Raw genomic sequence first — 16,061 nt, 5'->3', positions numbered from 1 at the left:
CTTGTGGCAATGGAAATATTCTGTTGGTGCCAGCATGATATGACTGTATATATTTGTTAAAACTCACAGAATGGCACATTCATGGGGAAAAAACCATAGAAAAGGATAGTTCTGTACACAAAATACACATCAGTAAACCTGGCTTCAATAATAAAAAAATAGAGTTCACATAAAAATCAAATAAAACTATACTTTCTACTTCATTGGTTTCAAATTTTCTTATTAGAAAGACTATGTCTTACAAACTCTGTGCTCTTCATGCTTTTGATTTGATCTAGATGTGTAGACAATAGGAATAAACACGTAGACCAGAAAGTATGGACTACTTATGAATACTTCTGACTTGATATTTTTGACAAACATGGAAAATTGGGCTTTTTAGAAATAATACGTACTTGTATACTAAAATGTGTATTATTAGAGGAGTGAAACTAATCACACATAGGTGGAAATGAAATCATTCTTTAGGTGGTGTATTCTCGGATGTTCGTAATCTCTACGTCTAAAAAAAAAAACGATAAAGAAAATTCCTATTCATAAACTCATTTCCTTCATTTTCTATAAAGCACTTATTTATTATATAAAAATATATATATGATAAGAAATAATAGTTTTTTTATTCAATGTAATTATTCTCTTAAATTATCACTCCTGTTGCTAATCATTAAAAAAATAATAAATCCTGGTTTAGAGGAATTGCTTCGTTCATGAAAAAGTAAGCTCCAAAACGGTAAATTAGATCTAGAAAAGGTTATTTTAGACATGCAATCACTGAATGTTGATTATCTCTATACCATACTCTAGCCTCAAGGTCATGTTGAATATTTCCAGTGGCTTAATCACATACAGTATGGGACAGTAATGAGAGCTATGCAGTCCTGGATGACCCACTACAGATGTACAGATTAAGACACTAATCACATTTGATTCCATTGTTTTCTCTAAGTGCAATAAAACGCAAATGTGCTAAGAGTACCAAGGTTGTGGTCATATATACACAAATGTCAGTAAATCCATGTGAATTATGGGTTAAGGAATACCTAGTTTTCATATATTCGTAAAGAAAAGAACCATGTGAGCCCATTTATCTTGCCAGAATATTCCTATAATATCCAAAGGAAAAATAGAGGCTGAAATCTAACAACATGAATTCGAATTTTCTAGATTATAAAGATTAACAGTGACTTTCTGAAGGGTCTATGAGGAACTGGAACATTGTAATCAACACTTCCTACATAACACTCAATAAATAAATGATTGATCCCAATATCCTTAAATTTCTGGAAAGAGTAAAGAGATCACATTCTATTTTGAGCAATAAGAATATCTTCTGGTTGATAACCCTCCACCCCCCCAATTTTTCAGTTCATAGATGCAACTTAAAACATCCTACACCAATATGTACACATTCAAATGAAGTGAGGAAATGGACAACTGTCTGAATAACCCAGTCCTTCCATTTTCTTTTTTCTGCCCAGAGAAAGGCTTTGGTTGGAATTACCCAGAATGACTGCAAATCCGCAAATCTAGTAGGTACACTTCTAACTTCCATCTTGAATCTCAAAGTTACTTTCTTTTCAACATTTATTAGCACCAATAACAAGTTTACTAAGCAACACTGTACGGAAGAAAAGTACACCCCACAACCAATGTTGACTATCTGATGTGTACTAGAGGGATGAGGAAAAGTGAGGCCATAGCCTTGATCATTCAAGTGAAGAATTAAGGAAATAATTTTTTTTAAAAAAGCTTCAATTATCAGGATGCTCTCTGGTTGAAGAAATAAAATAGGGTCTAGATTGTGCCAACAGTGACCTCAATTCTCGGCTTCACCGTTTCACAAACCTGATATTAAAATATGAAATAATTGTTTTAAGAAATCATGGAAACTTTTGAAGCTCTCAAGCTATTTTGTTTCAAGTGTTCTTATACGAGGAGTCACAACAAGAAGAAAGGTATAGATGCCATCAAATTAGATTACCAGAAAAACTGCCTCTATTTTACTTTATTTAATGTGACACATAGAGAAAACCCTGCACAAATATCTGTCTTTAATTTCTCTAGTGTAAAAAAAGAAATATATTGTGTCTGGCAGAATGAAACAGATGAAATAGCCTGGGTGCATTTAAAAAACGAAGTGGGGGGAGGTAGAAATCAGATGCGTACAATGAGCCTTCAAAGCCACTCCAGCAGTAGGGATAAATAATTTAATAAACTCAACTTCATATTCTTTTTATCTCCCCAGTGTAATAAGCACATATTAAAAAAATAAAACTTTAAGTTCATGAATACTTGCGAATAGAATAGCAGCCAGCAGATATAAAAAACACAAAACAATATCTATGTGAGCATTTAACATGTATATGTATATTCTCTAACAGACACATTTTTCCAGATGAAAGGCCACAATTGCTTAAATTCATGAACATGTAATTCAAATTTAAATTAGTTTTTTTAAACACAGAAGCCTTGCATTCCTGCATTTCTGCATTTCTCAAGGTAATAGTTTTTCTTTAAACCTAATAAGGTGACTATTTACACATTACATTGTGTATCCCATACAAATTAAGTAGGATTACAGAAGGGGGAATAAGTTACTTAGGAAACAGGACCTCAGGAAAAATTATTTTGCCATCGTTATTTTGAATGTTTTGAAACGTTAAGGACCATAATATTTAATTGTTTTGTATTCATTAATACCACTAAAATTTATGATAATGGTGTGTTGGTGACTTTTTTGGATTCTTTTCCTAAATGATACACTTTAAGTCAAGGCTGCCTAGTAACCTAAGTAAATGAAATGAAAAAGTCAAGCCAGTTAGACCTTAAAATCCCAAATATCATTCAAATGTAAGCATCTCAAACTATCATTAAATCATGAGATTCTTGGCTTTTTTTTCCTTTTTCCTTCAATTAGGTCAGTTTTCTTCAATTATCATTCTATTATTAGCTCACGTCAAAGATGACTGCATAGCAAAGCACTGAAAACAATTCAGCATTTATATCCTAAAGCATTGGACACGCACAAGCTTTTACTCTAGTACTAACTACTAAGATTATATTTATAGTAAAAAAAAATAATAATACAAGACTGAAATCATTAGAGTTGTTTTTATAACTTCTCACATAAGTAAATAAATTGATTTCAAGCCATCCCCAGGTAGTAAATAATCATTTGAAATAACTAGTTCAATAGGTCAAGTGATATTTCACAAAAAAATCTTATAAAATAACTAAGTTGCTCCCACAAAACTACCTCCAAAAACGCGGCTGAATTACATAAATGTATACTATATATTGTAAATTCTTCTCCATAGGTCATTTCCTTAAAACAAAAAAAAAAAAAAAATTAAGGGATAGAAAACACACTCCTCGGATAGTTTAATTTTCCCTTCAACAATGAGAGGTGTCTGAGATCACTGAAAGGATTCAGCTACAGAAGGCAATTCATTTCGCGTGTTCAGTGTGATAGAAAATCACTGTGTTGCAGCAACAAGCAGTACTTGCGCTCGAGTATTATTCTAGGGTGCCCAGTTCACCTACAGTGATAACAGCGGGTGGGTGAATCCTGTGTTATGTAAATCACTGTCAGCTCCCAGCGTCAAGGGTGCTGGGGGAAGCAGCTCGGAAAACACAGTCCCGGCGTCCTTGGAACTGAATGACTTCACTTGCCTGGAACATTCTAGGACTAACGACTTTCTTAGTCCTTTTCTCACCATCCATTTTTCTTCTTCAAAGTGCAAATCGTTAGTGAAAAGGCCCCGGTTACACCAATTAGTTTGCACAAAGTGCTTCGGTGTTTAGCTTCGCTTTAACCCAATTAAGCCGCACAGCGAGCCCCGAAGATGCGCCACCTGCGCGCTTGGCTCCAGCGAGGCCGGCCGGGCGCCCCTCGCGTCCCTCGCGTTAGACCCACCCGGACCGCCGCGCCACGGTCCCCCCACACGACCCCGGGGCCTCCGCGTCCCAGGCCGCACGTCCTCGGCGGCCGGGGTACTTGCAGGTGGCCCAGCAAATCGAGGGACGAGGTCCTGGCCGAGCAACTCTGGTCCGCACCCAAGGGACAGAGCGCTGGGCGCAGGGGCCCGCGGCCGCCGACGAGAAAGCGCGGGGCTAGGCTGCGGGCGCACGTGGGCCCGGGCGACGGCGGGGCTGAGGGATGCGCGGGCAGAGGCCGTGGCCTGGAGCGGACGCGGAGAAGCCGAGGACACCGAGTAAGGCTTAGAATAACGCGCACTCAGGTAAAAAAAAAAAAAAACCCCACGGAACAGAGAGAGGAAAGGAGGCTGGCTTGGAAGTGCGGAGCAGCGGGAGAGAGGGGACAGACGCTGGGTGAGGGCCAGAGGCGGCTTTTCCCCTGAGACCAAGGCGCATCTTCGCCTTCTTGGCCTCGGGTTCTGAGGTTCGGATTTGCCTCCTCTTCTTCCTCTTCCAACTGCCAAAAGGTAGCAGTGCGTTCACCCGCAGAGCCTGCAAAGTGGGGAGGAGCTGTTCGCGTGTTCCCAGTCCCTGCTCCCCAGGGAATGGAAGGTTCCTGGGGAATAGAGTAGATGGATGCCATGAGCCCCAAATCTAATGTATTGTTTTAAGCTAAATCTGGAACCTATCACTCTTGGATAAGGAGAAAGGAAATAATAGGTGCCTTTGTGATGCTTGTACCTGTGCAAAAAAAAAAAAAAAAAAAAAAAAAAAAAAAAAAAAAAATCAAAAGCTCAGGTAAAAAGTGGGAGCCCTGAACAAGATCTTGTTGAAAGTGGCTCTGAAAGAAAGTGCCTACAAACCTGTTACCAGGAGTTACAAGATTAGGCTGGAAATATTGTTAATCTTAAAGACACGACATCTAAATTAAAGGTAGGCATTAAAAATCTGCCTGGGTTTTAAAACCACTACATAGTCCCTAAGTAGTATTTATCTCCTTTCCTGTACATGAAGGACACAATTGGTATCACCAGAAAACAAAACCAAAAACATGTTCTACATAAATCCATTCCCCCCTCCTGTATCAAGGTTCCAAAATTTGGACATGTCGATTTTTCTTTCAAAGTTTTCCGAAACGGCATTTAAATTTTAACACCCTGGATGACTGCAGATTAGTTTTCTTTTACAATCGTAACTGATTTTTCCCTCAATCAAATCACATGAAATCGTATAAAATTAGAAGTCTGTCAGGTCACCACTACGGACACTTAGGAGAGGAGGTATATCCTGAATTACACATCAATAGGCAAGCCAGAAACCCCGAGCCTGAGAATTTTTGGAACAGTTATCTGCCACTAGGTCTCATCTCTATGATCTCGCCTTCATTTCACGTATTAAAACCCAGCCCACTAGGAACTCACGTTACAACAGTCTCTCGATCACACAGAGAAGTCATTTTTTAAAGCTTTCTACCAGTGCGTACAAAACTCAGTGTCCTGATTATGTTGGCAAGTCAACCGAAGTACAAAGAGGGCTGCAGTTGGGGACAGAGGGGGAGTGATCCTAAACATTTTTTTAAACATCCTAACTTAAAAGAGCAGTAGACAACGTCTAACAAAACAGTAATTTTCAGACTCCTTTCAACCACTGCAAATGAGGAAAAACCAGAGTTAAAACGCTGCATAACATTAAAACAACAACAACAACAACAACAACAACAACAACAGCAACATTCTGACATTATAGGAACATCCAAAAAATTACACAGGCATCAGTCCATCTAAAGCCAACTCGCACAGACGTGCAACAGTGAGCTCTCAACCTGCATTTTAAAAGACCTCCAGGATTAAGAGACGTTAATTATCTTATTCTAAATGCAAGTTAGTGACTTTGGTTTTAGAAGACCCCATCTAGTTCACTAATTGATGGATGACCATTAATACACCTGTATTTGCATTTCCGCGGTAAAAAGACAAGCAGGGCTTTTTTTTTTTTTTTTCCAACACAGAAGAGAAGCACTTTGCCAAGTCTTTTCAAAACGTCAATATGCTTCCATTAATACCAAAGCCGAGAGATTCCTCTTGATTTCCAAAACTGTCTAGGTGGCCTGGGTGGTTTTCTGCCGGCAGCAGCCTCCTACCTTTAGTTTGTGTGCCTATATCCACGAGGGGGGATTAATTAGCCGGGTTGGAGCTGAAGGAGGCTGTCGTGACGAGCCCAGTGGCGATTGGCCGCCAGCCTGCCTGGCCCTGCCTTTATAATTTCCACACGAGTGCATCTGGGCTCTTAGACAAACCAACAGCAGCTTCTTCTGACACAGACACACGCACACTCACCCCCGACACACACTCCGCACACTTTTCCTCCGTCTGATTAACAGTCCGGCAGACACGATGATTGCGGGAAGGCGTCAATAAATACGGAGAGGGCCGGTTATTTTGGCTACGGGAGGAGCTTTGCTGGGTCTCGGCGCAACTTTTGTTTTCACTACTGAGAAGGTGATCTCTCCTTGCGTTTCTCTCGCACAAGGATCCTTTAAAGGAGGAAGAAAGACCGAGAGAGGGGGGTGGGGGGAGAGCAGGCTTTCACTTTCAGGCCGTCCGGGCTCAAAGATAAAAGGAAGGGGGGAGAGCAGCGGGCTGGGAGTCCAGCGCGGCAGCACGTCGGAGAGCGTTTGGGTGCGTTTCTGAGCGCGGCGGCCCGTTTCTCCACCGAAGTTGGCTCCAGCTCTAGCAGCCGCATTGGATCCCACAGCTTACTGCGAGACTCCGGTGTACAATCCGGATCTCTGCCCCAACATGATCGCGGCCCAGGCCAAGCTGGTGTACCATCTGAATAAATACTACAACGAGAAGTGCCAGGCCAGGAAGGCTGCCATCGCCAAGACGATCCGCGAAGTCTGCAAAGTCGTTTCCGACGTCCTGAAAGAAGTGGAGGTCCAGGAGCCCCGCTTCATCAGCTCTCTCAACGAGATGGACAATCGCTACGAGGGCCTCGAGGTCATCTCCCCCACCGAGTTTGAGGTGGTGCTTTACCTGAACCAGATGGGGGTGTTCAACTTTGTGGACGACGGCTCGCTGCCCGGCTGCGCGGTGCTGAAGCTGAGCGACGGGCGCAAGAGGAGCATGTCCCTCTGGGTGGAATTCATCACCGCCTCCGGCTACCTCTCGGCGCGCAAGATCCGGTCCAGGTTCCAGACGCTGGTGGCCCAGGCGGTGGACAAATGCAGCTACAGGGACGTGGTGAAAATGGTGGCAGACACCAGCGAAGTGAAACTGCGAATCCGAGATAGGTACGTGGTGCAGATCACCCCGGCCTTTAAGTGCACCGGCATCTGGCCCAGGAGTGCTGCCCACTGGCCGCTTCCCCACATCCCCTGGCCGGGACCCAACCGGGTGGCGGAGGTCAAAGCGGAAGGGTTCAATCTCCTGTCCAAGGAGTGCCACTCCCTGGCCGGCAAACAGAGCTCGGCCGAGAGCGACGCCTGGGTGCTGCAGTTCGCGGAAGCGGAGAACAGACTGCAGATGGGGGGCTGCAGGAAGAAATGCCTCTCCATCCTCAAAACCTTGCGGGATCGGCACCTCGAACTGCCCGGCCAGCCCCTCAACAATTACCACATGAAGACTCTGGTTTCCTACGAGTGTGAAAAGCATCCCCGGGAGTCGGACTGGGACGAGTCCTGCCTGGGTGATCGGCTTAACGGGATTTTGCTGCAACTTATCTCCTGCCTGCAGTGCCGGCGGTGTCCTCACTACTTCCTCCCGAACTTAGATCTGTTCCAAGGCAAACCTCATTCGGCTCTGGAGAACGCTGCCAAACAAACGTGGCGACTGGCGAGAGAGATCCTGACCAACCCGAAAAGTTTGGAGAAACTTTAGAGGACCGTTTTGTCAAGAGCCGAAATGTGATTGCTCTTCTCAAAGACCTACTTCGGTGTAAACTTCCTGGTCGATTCCTATCTAATATTCCACTTGTCAGTGCAAACAATCTCTTCCTTAAAAAGGAATAACAGTACAATGTTTAGGCATCATCTCACCCACCCCTCCAAGGGGAGAAGAAGAAGTAGGGAAAGCGGATAGAGAAAAACGCAAACCCACAAGTATTAGAAGACTTCTTTTACAAAGGATTTCTTATCGTCCTCGAAAAGTACACAGTAACACCCGGAAAGCAACCCGGCTGTAATGCAAGACCACAGAGAACACTCTGCCCAGCTATCAAAGGATTATAGCAATCCTGGTGATTTAGGTGCATCTGTCTGTGAGTAAACACCATTTGGATATGCCATCTGAAGGAAAGTGTAATGTATATTTTGGTTTGTAACAAATATTGTGATCTCACATTGTCTTTGAACGTGTGGATGTTGGTGTCTTGTGATTTGGTGAACAGAAGTTAAATTGCTGTTTTGGATACTTCCAGACATTTTCCGCTAACAAAGATACCATTTAAAGGTAGATTTCCTCCCGGTACTTTTATCTGTCTTTGAAAGTGTCTGAACTTTAAAAAAGTTTACATTTTGTTTCAAATATAATGCTTGTTCTATTTCTAACATTCCATAAATATACTTGAAATGTTATTTAAATATATTCAAAGAAATTTGAATTCAGCTTATATAATAACGCTTGAATATCTGAATTATATATTTGAAAATGCACTTGAAATACACTGGATAACTACTTTTGTGACTTAGATTTTAATTTCTGTTGCTGGTTTTTATTTAATTAGAAGCTAATAAATGAAGTAAATAAAAGTTGTTGTGTCTCACTTTAAATTGTTTTTCTATCAAAAGATGTAACGCTTCATTTTGGAAACTGAACCCACCTGAGTATCTTAAACATTTTGAGGAGTGTGCTAATGGAATTATTAAAAATAAAACCTTAAAATACCGGAGAAAACTCTTTGTACGGCTACAGAAGCTAATGATCTACTTATAAGACTATTTCTTTCTATGACAGACAGATTTAAATCTACCCTTGAAAGTCTGCTCTTCTGGACTAGGTTCTGTAGCATTTCTGATAATATAAGGAAAAAAATATGTCATGACAGCAAAGACTGTGGAGTTAAAAATCTGACTCAGAGAAAGTGAACTCAAAGTCACAATGAAAGTTTCAAAATTTGTATATGAAAACTAACTATGCTAATAAAATAAAGATTATTTCTGACCACTTTATGTCAAATCTTATTTTATGCAGTTAGTGTTCCATTAGCTGAACAAGTTAATCAGAAACCCAAAATTTATTTTTCCTTTGTAGGGCAAGCTAATGATAAAAGCATAAAGACAAACTTTAAATTATTTAAAAATCAAATACACTACATTTCAGCTCATTTTAAACATTCCATCCTTTGGGAGCCAGAAGTGTAAGAAGTCCTTTGACTGTCCTTCCAAGTATTTTAATAGTCAACAAGTGCTGAGAGCTAACCACCTACAGGCCCTAAGGTAGGCAGTTAATTCAGGTGAGGGTAGATTTTGGAGTTTCAGTTCCTCTTCTACAAATCGTGTTTTATAATACTTTATTTCTATACAAAAATTAAATACAAATAATAAAGTTCTGAATCTGTGGGAGCATTTGTCTTTGACTATTTTAGAATAATTGCTTCTGATAAAGCTTGCAAAGGAAGATCTTTTGTATACTGATGCTTGGATATCTAGCAGGACACTTGAATTCTTAACCTCAGAAAAGTTTACAAACTGCAGGGTAACATAAAAGTTAAAACAACAATCACATTGATTTGAAAAGAAAGTGCAGAGGTGTAGAGCTGTCCCAACATCAGGTTTTAAAATCTGCACAATAAGATATACTAAATAAATATTTATGCATATCAAATTGTCCAAATATGTATCTTCTGGCATTACACCCACAGAAGAACACAAACTTTAAACATCTGATTGCTAGTATATATGACCTATACACTTGAAATCGATGCTTCTTAGAGAATTAGTTTCTCCTGCTCTTAAATTCACATGTAAAGTGCATTCTTATTTCAGGAGATGAAAAATGGATGTAATAATGGAGATGAATTTATATTTAAATGCCACCTCGCCCCCCCCCCCAGTTTCCTTATAACCTTTTAATGAATAATAATTCACATTTCAATGTACACGTCTGGAAATTAAAAGTGATCTTAAGGTATTTCAGAAAAACCTTCCCAGTCTTCCCAAAGAGCTTGGGATGCTGTACCCCAGAGACTTTGAACAATTGGCTTAACTATGAAATCTACCCAAGTGCAGACAAAGGCTCTCATGTAGAAAGTATTAAAATGAGCATGCTCTGGTAACACGGGATTTAAAATCATTAATATATTCTTCAGTCCCATAAAATAGAGCATGTGTTATTTCATTCATTTTATTTCCTATGACAAAGATGGAAACATGCTCCCCTCCCCCACTGTCATTTAAAACCAAGCAAAATTGAAAACCACTTCCTGCCACAAAGCCACCAGGACTGTTTACAGAATCACTCTAACTCACTTTCGTGTCGATCTTCTTGAAGGCAGGATCATCCTCATCTACCTCGAAGTAGATTTCTGTCGTGGTGATGGAGAGAGTCCCCTTGGCCACCACCACAGGAGCGATGAGCTGGGCTGGGGTACTGAGAACCACTGGGCCTGAAAGACAAGGGCACCGGAGTCAGGCTGAATCCCTGTGGCCCTCTCCCGCTCCCTCCCGAAGGGTGCCGCAGGTCTTTATTTTTAAAGATGTACTAAGAAAATGGTGCCTGTGGTCATGCGGCCAGCTCCTCTCGTGTGAGATAAGGTCTGCTTAGCTTTTGCACATTATCTTATAACGAGAGTAGAGATACAGAATCCTATAAAGCCCCAAGAGGGAATAAGTGACCCTTAGCAAGAGAGTTGGTAACCTCCGCCTAGAAATCCCACAAATGCCCCGATTCTCCGTGGGGCACCACCGGCTTTGGGAGACCCTAGGCAGTCAGCACTGCCCCCAAAGGCCAGCCATCCGGGAAAGCCCGCTCCACTGGGCAGCGGAGTTCCCCAAGGATGGGCGGGAGGGTGTGAAGGGGTACAGGATCTGGATGTATGAATTCCACTGTACTAACTAACGGGTTTGCAACTTGCATGAAGATTCACATCGGCGTCCTAAGCCGCGCCACATACGCACGTACACACACACACACAAGGATATTAAGTACATTTCTTATGTAGAAAAGAAAATCGTAGCTGTGATTTTCACAGAGAATCAGTCAAAAGTGATGAAATTGTAAGACGCTCGAACAAGGCGATTCTCAGAAAAGCGTGCCAAAAGTGCTATTTCTCAACTTTTGAAACTAGAGAAACTAATATTCAGGAAAAGATGTCTCAGAAAGTGTGCCTACTTCGAATTCCCTCAATCTGAGTTAATGTTGAAAATTACGTTTTAGAATATTAATTCAAAGGGGATCACTTAACTGCCCCTTTACGATTCCCCGAAAGGGGAGGCACTCTTTGCTATCCTGTACTGAAAACACAGACATGGAACACAGAAATTCTTCTTTTTTTAATTGTTCTTCTCTCTCTCTTTTTTTTTTTTTTTTTTGTAGCAAGGGCGCCTTAAATTCCCCTCCATTCCTTCCCCCCTCCATCTCCCCCCACGCCCTGAAATGCACATAGTCAAACGAGTCACAGTCGGATAAAGGCAATAAAAAGGCAGGTCCCCTGCGGCCGCTCGGGCTCGGGCCCCTCGGCGGCGGCTCCTCGCGGTGAGACCCGCTCGCGCCACCACCGCCGAGGCCACCGCTGGCAGGCCCGACCCGGCGGGGCCCGGGGACTGCGGGGAAGTTCACGTTCCCAGGGAGGCGTGCGCCCCGAGGCCGCTACCGTCCTGCACAAAGCCGGGCCGTTTCTGCCGCGGGAGGCACGGAGAGGGCTCTCGGCCGGCTTCGGTCGCGCCTAACCGGGTGGACAGGAAGCCAACTGCGTCAGTGTCAGCCTTCACCCCCGAGCTGACCGCCTGGGTCACACTAACGCGAAGCCCTTTCGGTTAGTTTATTGCCCTCGGTACCCCCCGAGCCCGCACCGGGGGGCCCGGCCCCGGGGCGCGCGCACTCCCGGCCTGGGTCCCGGGCCTCCAGTTCCCGCCGCGTAGCCAAGCGGAGTCGGGGTCCATCTCGGCTGCACAAGGTTTTTCTTTCCAAAGGGCGAGGCGGTCGATCTGAAGCGCCACTTTAAAGGCTCATCAATCTTAATCTAGGTTGCTCAAGTAATTATGCCCGAATCTCTTGTACGATTACAAGTGGATTTGGGTTTCTATTCCCCAGGCCCTCCTTTGTGTTTATTGGAGGGTCTGTGCGCGCGCTCCGCGGCGCCTCCTGCCTCCCGCGTCCTCCTCGGAATCCCCCAACGCTCGGGCCGGTTCGAACCGCTCCCTTAACCCTTGAGCCACCAGGACGCTCCAGTGGATGCCACTTTTCCTATTTCCTTTCTGGAGAGATCTTGACTGGAGGCTTACTCTCGACTGGGGCGAGGTGAGAAAGAAGGTGATGTGACTGACATTGAAAACAGTGCCTTCTTATACATCGTTGGGCCTTGCTAAAACCTTACAAAAGTCGTCATGCTATATATACAGCGAAGGCTAGTGACTTCTGGTTTAATAGAGGTTTCTGGCATTTGGAGACGAAGAATGGTCAAAAACATTTAAAATGGCGAACTATTCCTTTTTCTTAAAGAGTAATTTAACATATTCAAGCAATTAAATTGGGAGAAATTGAAAAAAAATCACGAAACACATTATCAAAACCATATACAGTGATTTACTGAAATATATTACGGATTCTAAATACACGTCTCCGTGAACTTTTCACAGGGAACACATTCTCTCTACTGGATTCTCTGCATTTCCGAAAGGACACTGCGCTTGCCTCTGCTTTTACTCCAATCTGATTCTATTGAACTGAGATTTTCTGGGGGCTTATAAAAGGACTTCGAACTGGTTCTTCTTTCAGAAAGAGGCGTCATGAAACATTCAGCCTTAATAGTGTGTCATTTTTACCCCTGTCCTTTGGAAATCTCCAATTACAACTTCCAATTCCATAGCATGTTTAAGGAGCACCGAGTCTTTTTGTTGCAGCCTTCAGGGAGCAAACCAGCCGCAGAGAGAATACACAGTTAATCCACTACAGCAATAGAGAGAGGGGATTATGTTTTAATCCCTTTTGGGGGAGCCTCTGGATTTTAGGGATCTGATATTAAAATGTTTACATAAGACACCATCACAAACCAGATCTTCCATGTGGGAGATTTTCCATGTGAAAACCTGGGATCCCTTTTCAAATAAAAACAGTTTAAAGAGGGCAGCATCTGTGGATCCCAGAAAGATGGCGATCTTGCAGACTCTGTCCTGGAAGATGACTGGGTACAAATTCAACTTCCCAACTTTGCTTGGTGTGGTGAGTTCCGGACTGAATGTAGGTATATCCATTCCAACCACTATTATGGCAATAAAGGATATGTTACAATAATGTTCTTAGCACCTACTGAAGTCTAGTGATGGCCATTAAACAGATGGGGGGGGGTCAGAACCTCCTCCCCCATACTGATGCGTAGAACACAGCAGTTTAAAACGCCACCATCTAAAGTGGTGACGAAAGCAACAATAAGCGTTATTTGCTTTTAGAGTTGGCAGGTAATGTTTAAGAAATATTGATCCATCACTATTTCTGAAAGGATAGGGATACTACTTGACATTCATTTCAATGCTAATTTAAAATCTGAACTAGAACAAAGATCACCCAAGCATAATGAAAAGAATGTTTAAATGAATGAACTTCTCTTGAGAGTTACACCATCTTTAATCAGTTGAGATGGTAAACCTAGAGTAGAAAATACACATGTTTTATATTTGGAAAGGGAACTATTCATCAAATATATTTAAAAAGTAGAATGTTAAAAAATACTTGTGGGTTTGGATGATTCCACTGAAAACAAAATTCCAAGTCTGGAAATCTTAATAATACATCAACTTTCTAATAAAGCTTTACAGTGTACAAGGTTCTTTTACATCATTTTTACTTAACTACTAGTTCAATGTTGACAGTTTTGGGGGCTATGGATGTGTCAATACCCTCTTGTCAAAGACCGCCAGGAACACATGTGTAGCTGAAGAAGTCAGGTTTACTGCTCAGTGCAGTGAGGGAGAAACGGGCAACTTCATAAGGGACTTTGTAGGATATGGGCTTTGGTTAAGTGATTCTGAGAAGAGTTCAAGGAGCTTGGATTTGCTCTGAGTTGGGCTCTGTCGGGAAGCAGGGATAATTCTGTGATTATGGGTCTTAATAAATCTTATCTAGAGGGATGGAGGGCAAGATCTAGGCTAAAGCTATAATTAGCAAAGAAGCAGCAGTCCCCCATATAAACCAGGAGATGGGTGGGGGAATGTTTGATATTTAGGTGGTATGCAGAGTGACCTTGCTTTTGTCAATGCTTGCACAAAATTATAAAGTTATTTTTTGCCTCACATCATCATCATGAGTTCTTGTCTGATGCTGGTGTTCTGTGAGATTGTTTATGACCAATAAGAAAACACCAGGGCCTAGCTATGAGCTCCATACTAGCTCCTGACAATACTGGGCTTCCTTATAAGGGTCAGGCAAGTTTCCAGAGGTCAAGGGCTGCTTTTCTTTTTCTCACATACAGGAATTAGTCATTTTTAGGGGTGTCAGTAACATACTAACAGGCATTAACAGGCAACTATGGCAATTAATTTTTCAAACAAGGCTAAGATTCTTTACAAGTTTCAATATAAAGTACAACGAAGACTATATAGGGACAAAGAGCTGAAGTTGAATGAAAATTGGCATCATTATAATTATTTGATGAATTTCAACTGGCCAAACCTATATTTAGTGTACATGAAGTTACAATGAATTTTAGTATCACTTGAATACTTTCTAAACTTAGTTTAATGTTAATAAAAGTTTTATTAACTAGATAGATTTTCTTCAACCTCAATTACTTTAAAACTACATATTCAGTTTGCTCTAGGAACATGCAGAAGGTAATTATTTGGGGGATAATAAACATTGACTAATCTTTATAAAATCATTAAACTTAAAATCCTGACATTACTTACAAGAAAAAGAACTAATCTGAAATCCTTTGTTTAGTGGAAGAAGGTATCATTCCAAAAACAATTAAGATAAAATTTTAATATGGAAGTAATCTTTACAATTTCTTCTATAATATGATACAATTTGTAGGAAAAACTCCTAGAGTGAGTAGCTGAACACATGTAAAGTATCTACCTGCAATGAACTTCTATTACTTTTAAGTATGGCAATATCAATTTAAAGAAAACATTTTCCCCATAGAATTCAAGGAATAACATGCTTTAATCTCAAAACAACTTAAAGGGAACTAATGAAGAATATAAGAGAGCTGGGACTTTGTTTTGAAATCTTAGGAAAGCTTTAGGCATAAAGAAAATGGAGGTGTTTGTGTATGTGCCTGGGGGAGAGGGAGTTAAGAGGAAATGTTAAGATCTGAGATTTCTATTAGCCAGGATAGTTCCCTGATTTCAAGCATTTGAAATTCCCCAAGAAAAAAGATAGGATAGTAACAAAATCTCTAGACAGTGACTCTTTTCTTTATGTACAGAAAATATTGATAGTGGTCCAAATATAATTTCAGAATAATAATCCTCTGAAGCTTTCAAAAACTTCTTGCAGGAAAATAGTTATAGAATGTTTATGCTTGAATCAAAAAAATATAATGTGAACAACTAATGGAATACACATCGCAAGAGTTATGAATTTAACTTCCAGCATTATTCTCTCCCTCCTTCCCTCCCAAACACACACACACACACTATTGATTACAAACACTCTATAAACCTGAATTTTTTACAAAGCTCACTGTGTCCAAGAAGTAGCTTCTTAAGCTCTTTGGTGACTTCTTGAACATAATCTGCCTTTATTTATACATATTTCTAAGTTTATTTATTTGAGAAAGAGAGAGAGAGAGAGAGAGAGAGAGAGAGAGAGAGAGAGAGAACACATAGACACATGAGTAGAGGAAGGTCAGAGAGAGAGGGACAGACAAAATCCCAAGCAGACTCCATGCTGATAGCACAGAGCCTTAAGAAGGGATCTACTGAACCAATAGTGAGATCATGACCTGAGCTGAAATCTGGAGTTGGATGCTCAGCCAACTGAGCC

The 16,061-nt window shown here is 41.5% G+C and overlaps 2 protein-coding genes across 12 annotated transcripts in view; one reads left to right on the top strand and one right to left on the bottom strand.

The window, feature by feature from the left end:
* NBEA (neurobeachin) overlaps positions 1-16,061 on the bottom strand; it is a 689,863-nt gene that overhangs the window by 199,337 nt on the left and 474,465 nt on the right. For all 11 annotated transcript variants that reach the window (XM_040448178.1, XM_040448180.1, XM_040448182.1 and 8 more), the window contains one exon: positions 10,385-10,521. In XM_040448178.1, the coding sequence (XP_040304112.1) occupies positions 10,385-10,521 (137 nt within the window). The remainder of the gene's footprint in view (positions 1-10,384; positions 10,522-16,061) is intronic.
* Positions 5,842-9,085, top strand: MAB21L1 (mab-21 like 1). The gene has a single exon (XM_040448190.1). It carries the CDS (start codon positions 6,717-6,719, stop codon positions 7,794-7,796), a length of 1,080 nt encoding a protein of 359 aa, XP_040304124.1. The 5' UTR covers positions 5,842-6,716; the 3' UTR covers positions 7,797-9,085.

This window comes from Herpailurus yagouaroundi, unplaced genomic scaffold, assembly GCF_014898765.1.
Source record: "Herpailurus yagouaroundi ecotype Mexico unplaced genomic scaffold, PumYag 197, whole genome shotgun sequence".
Lineage (NCBI taxonomy): Eukaryota > Metazoa > Chordata > Mammalia > Carnivora > Felidae > Herpailurus > Herpailurus yagouaroundi.
The sequence above is the reverse complement of the archived record's forward strand: the minus strand, read 5'-3'. Positions and strand labels throughout refer to the sequence as shown.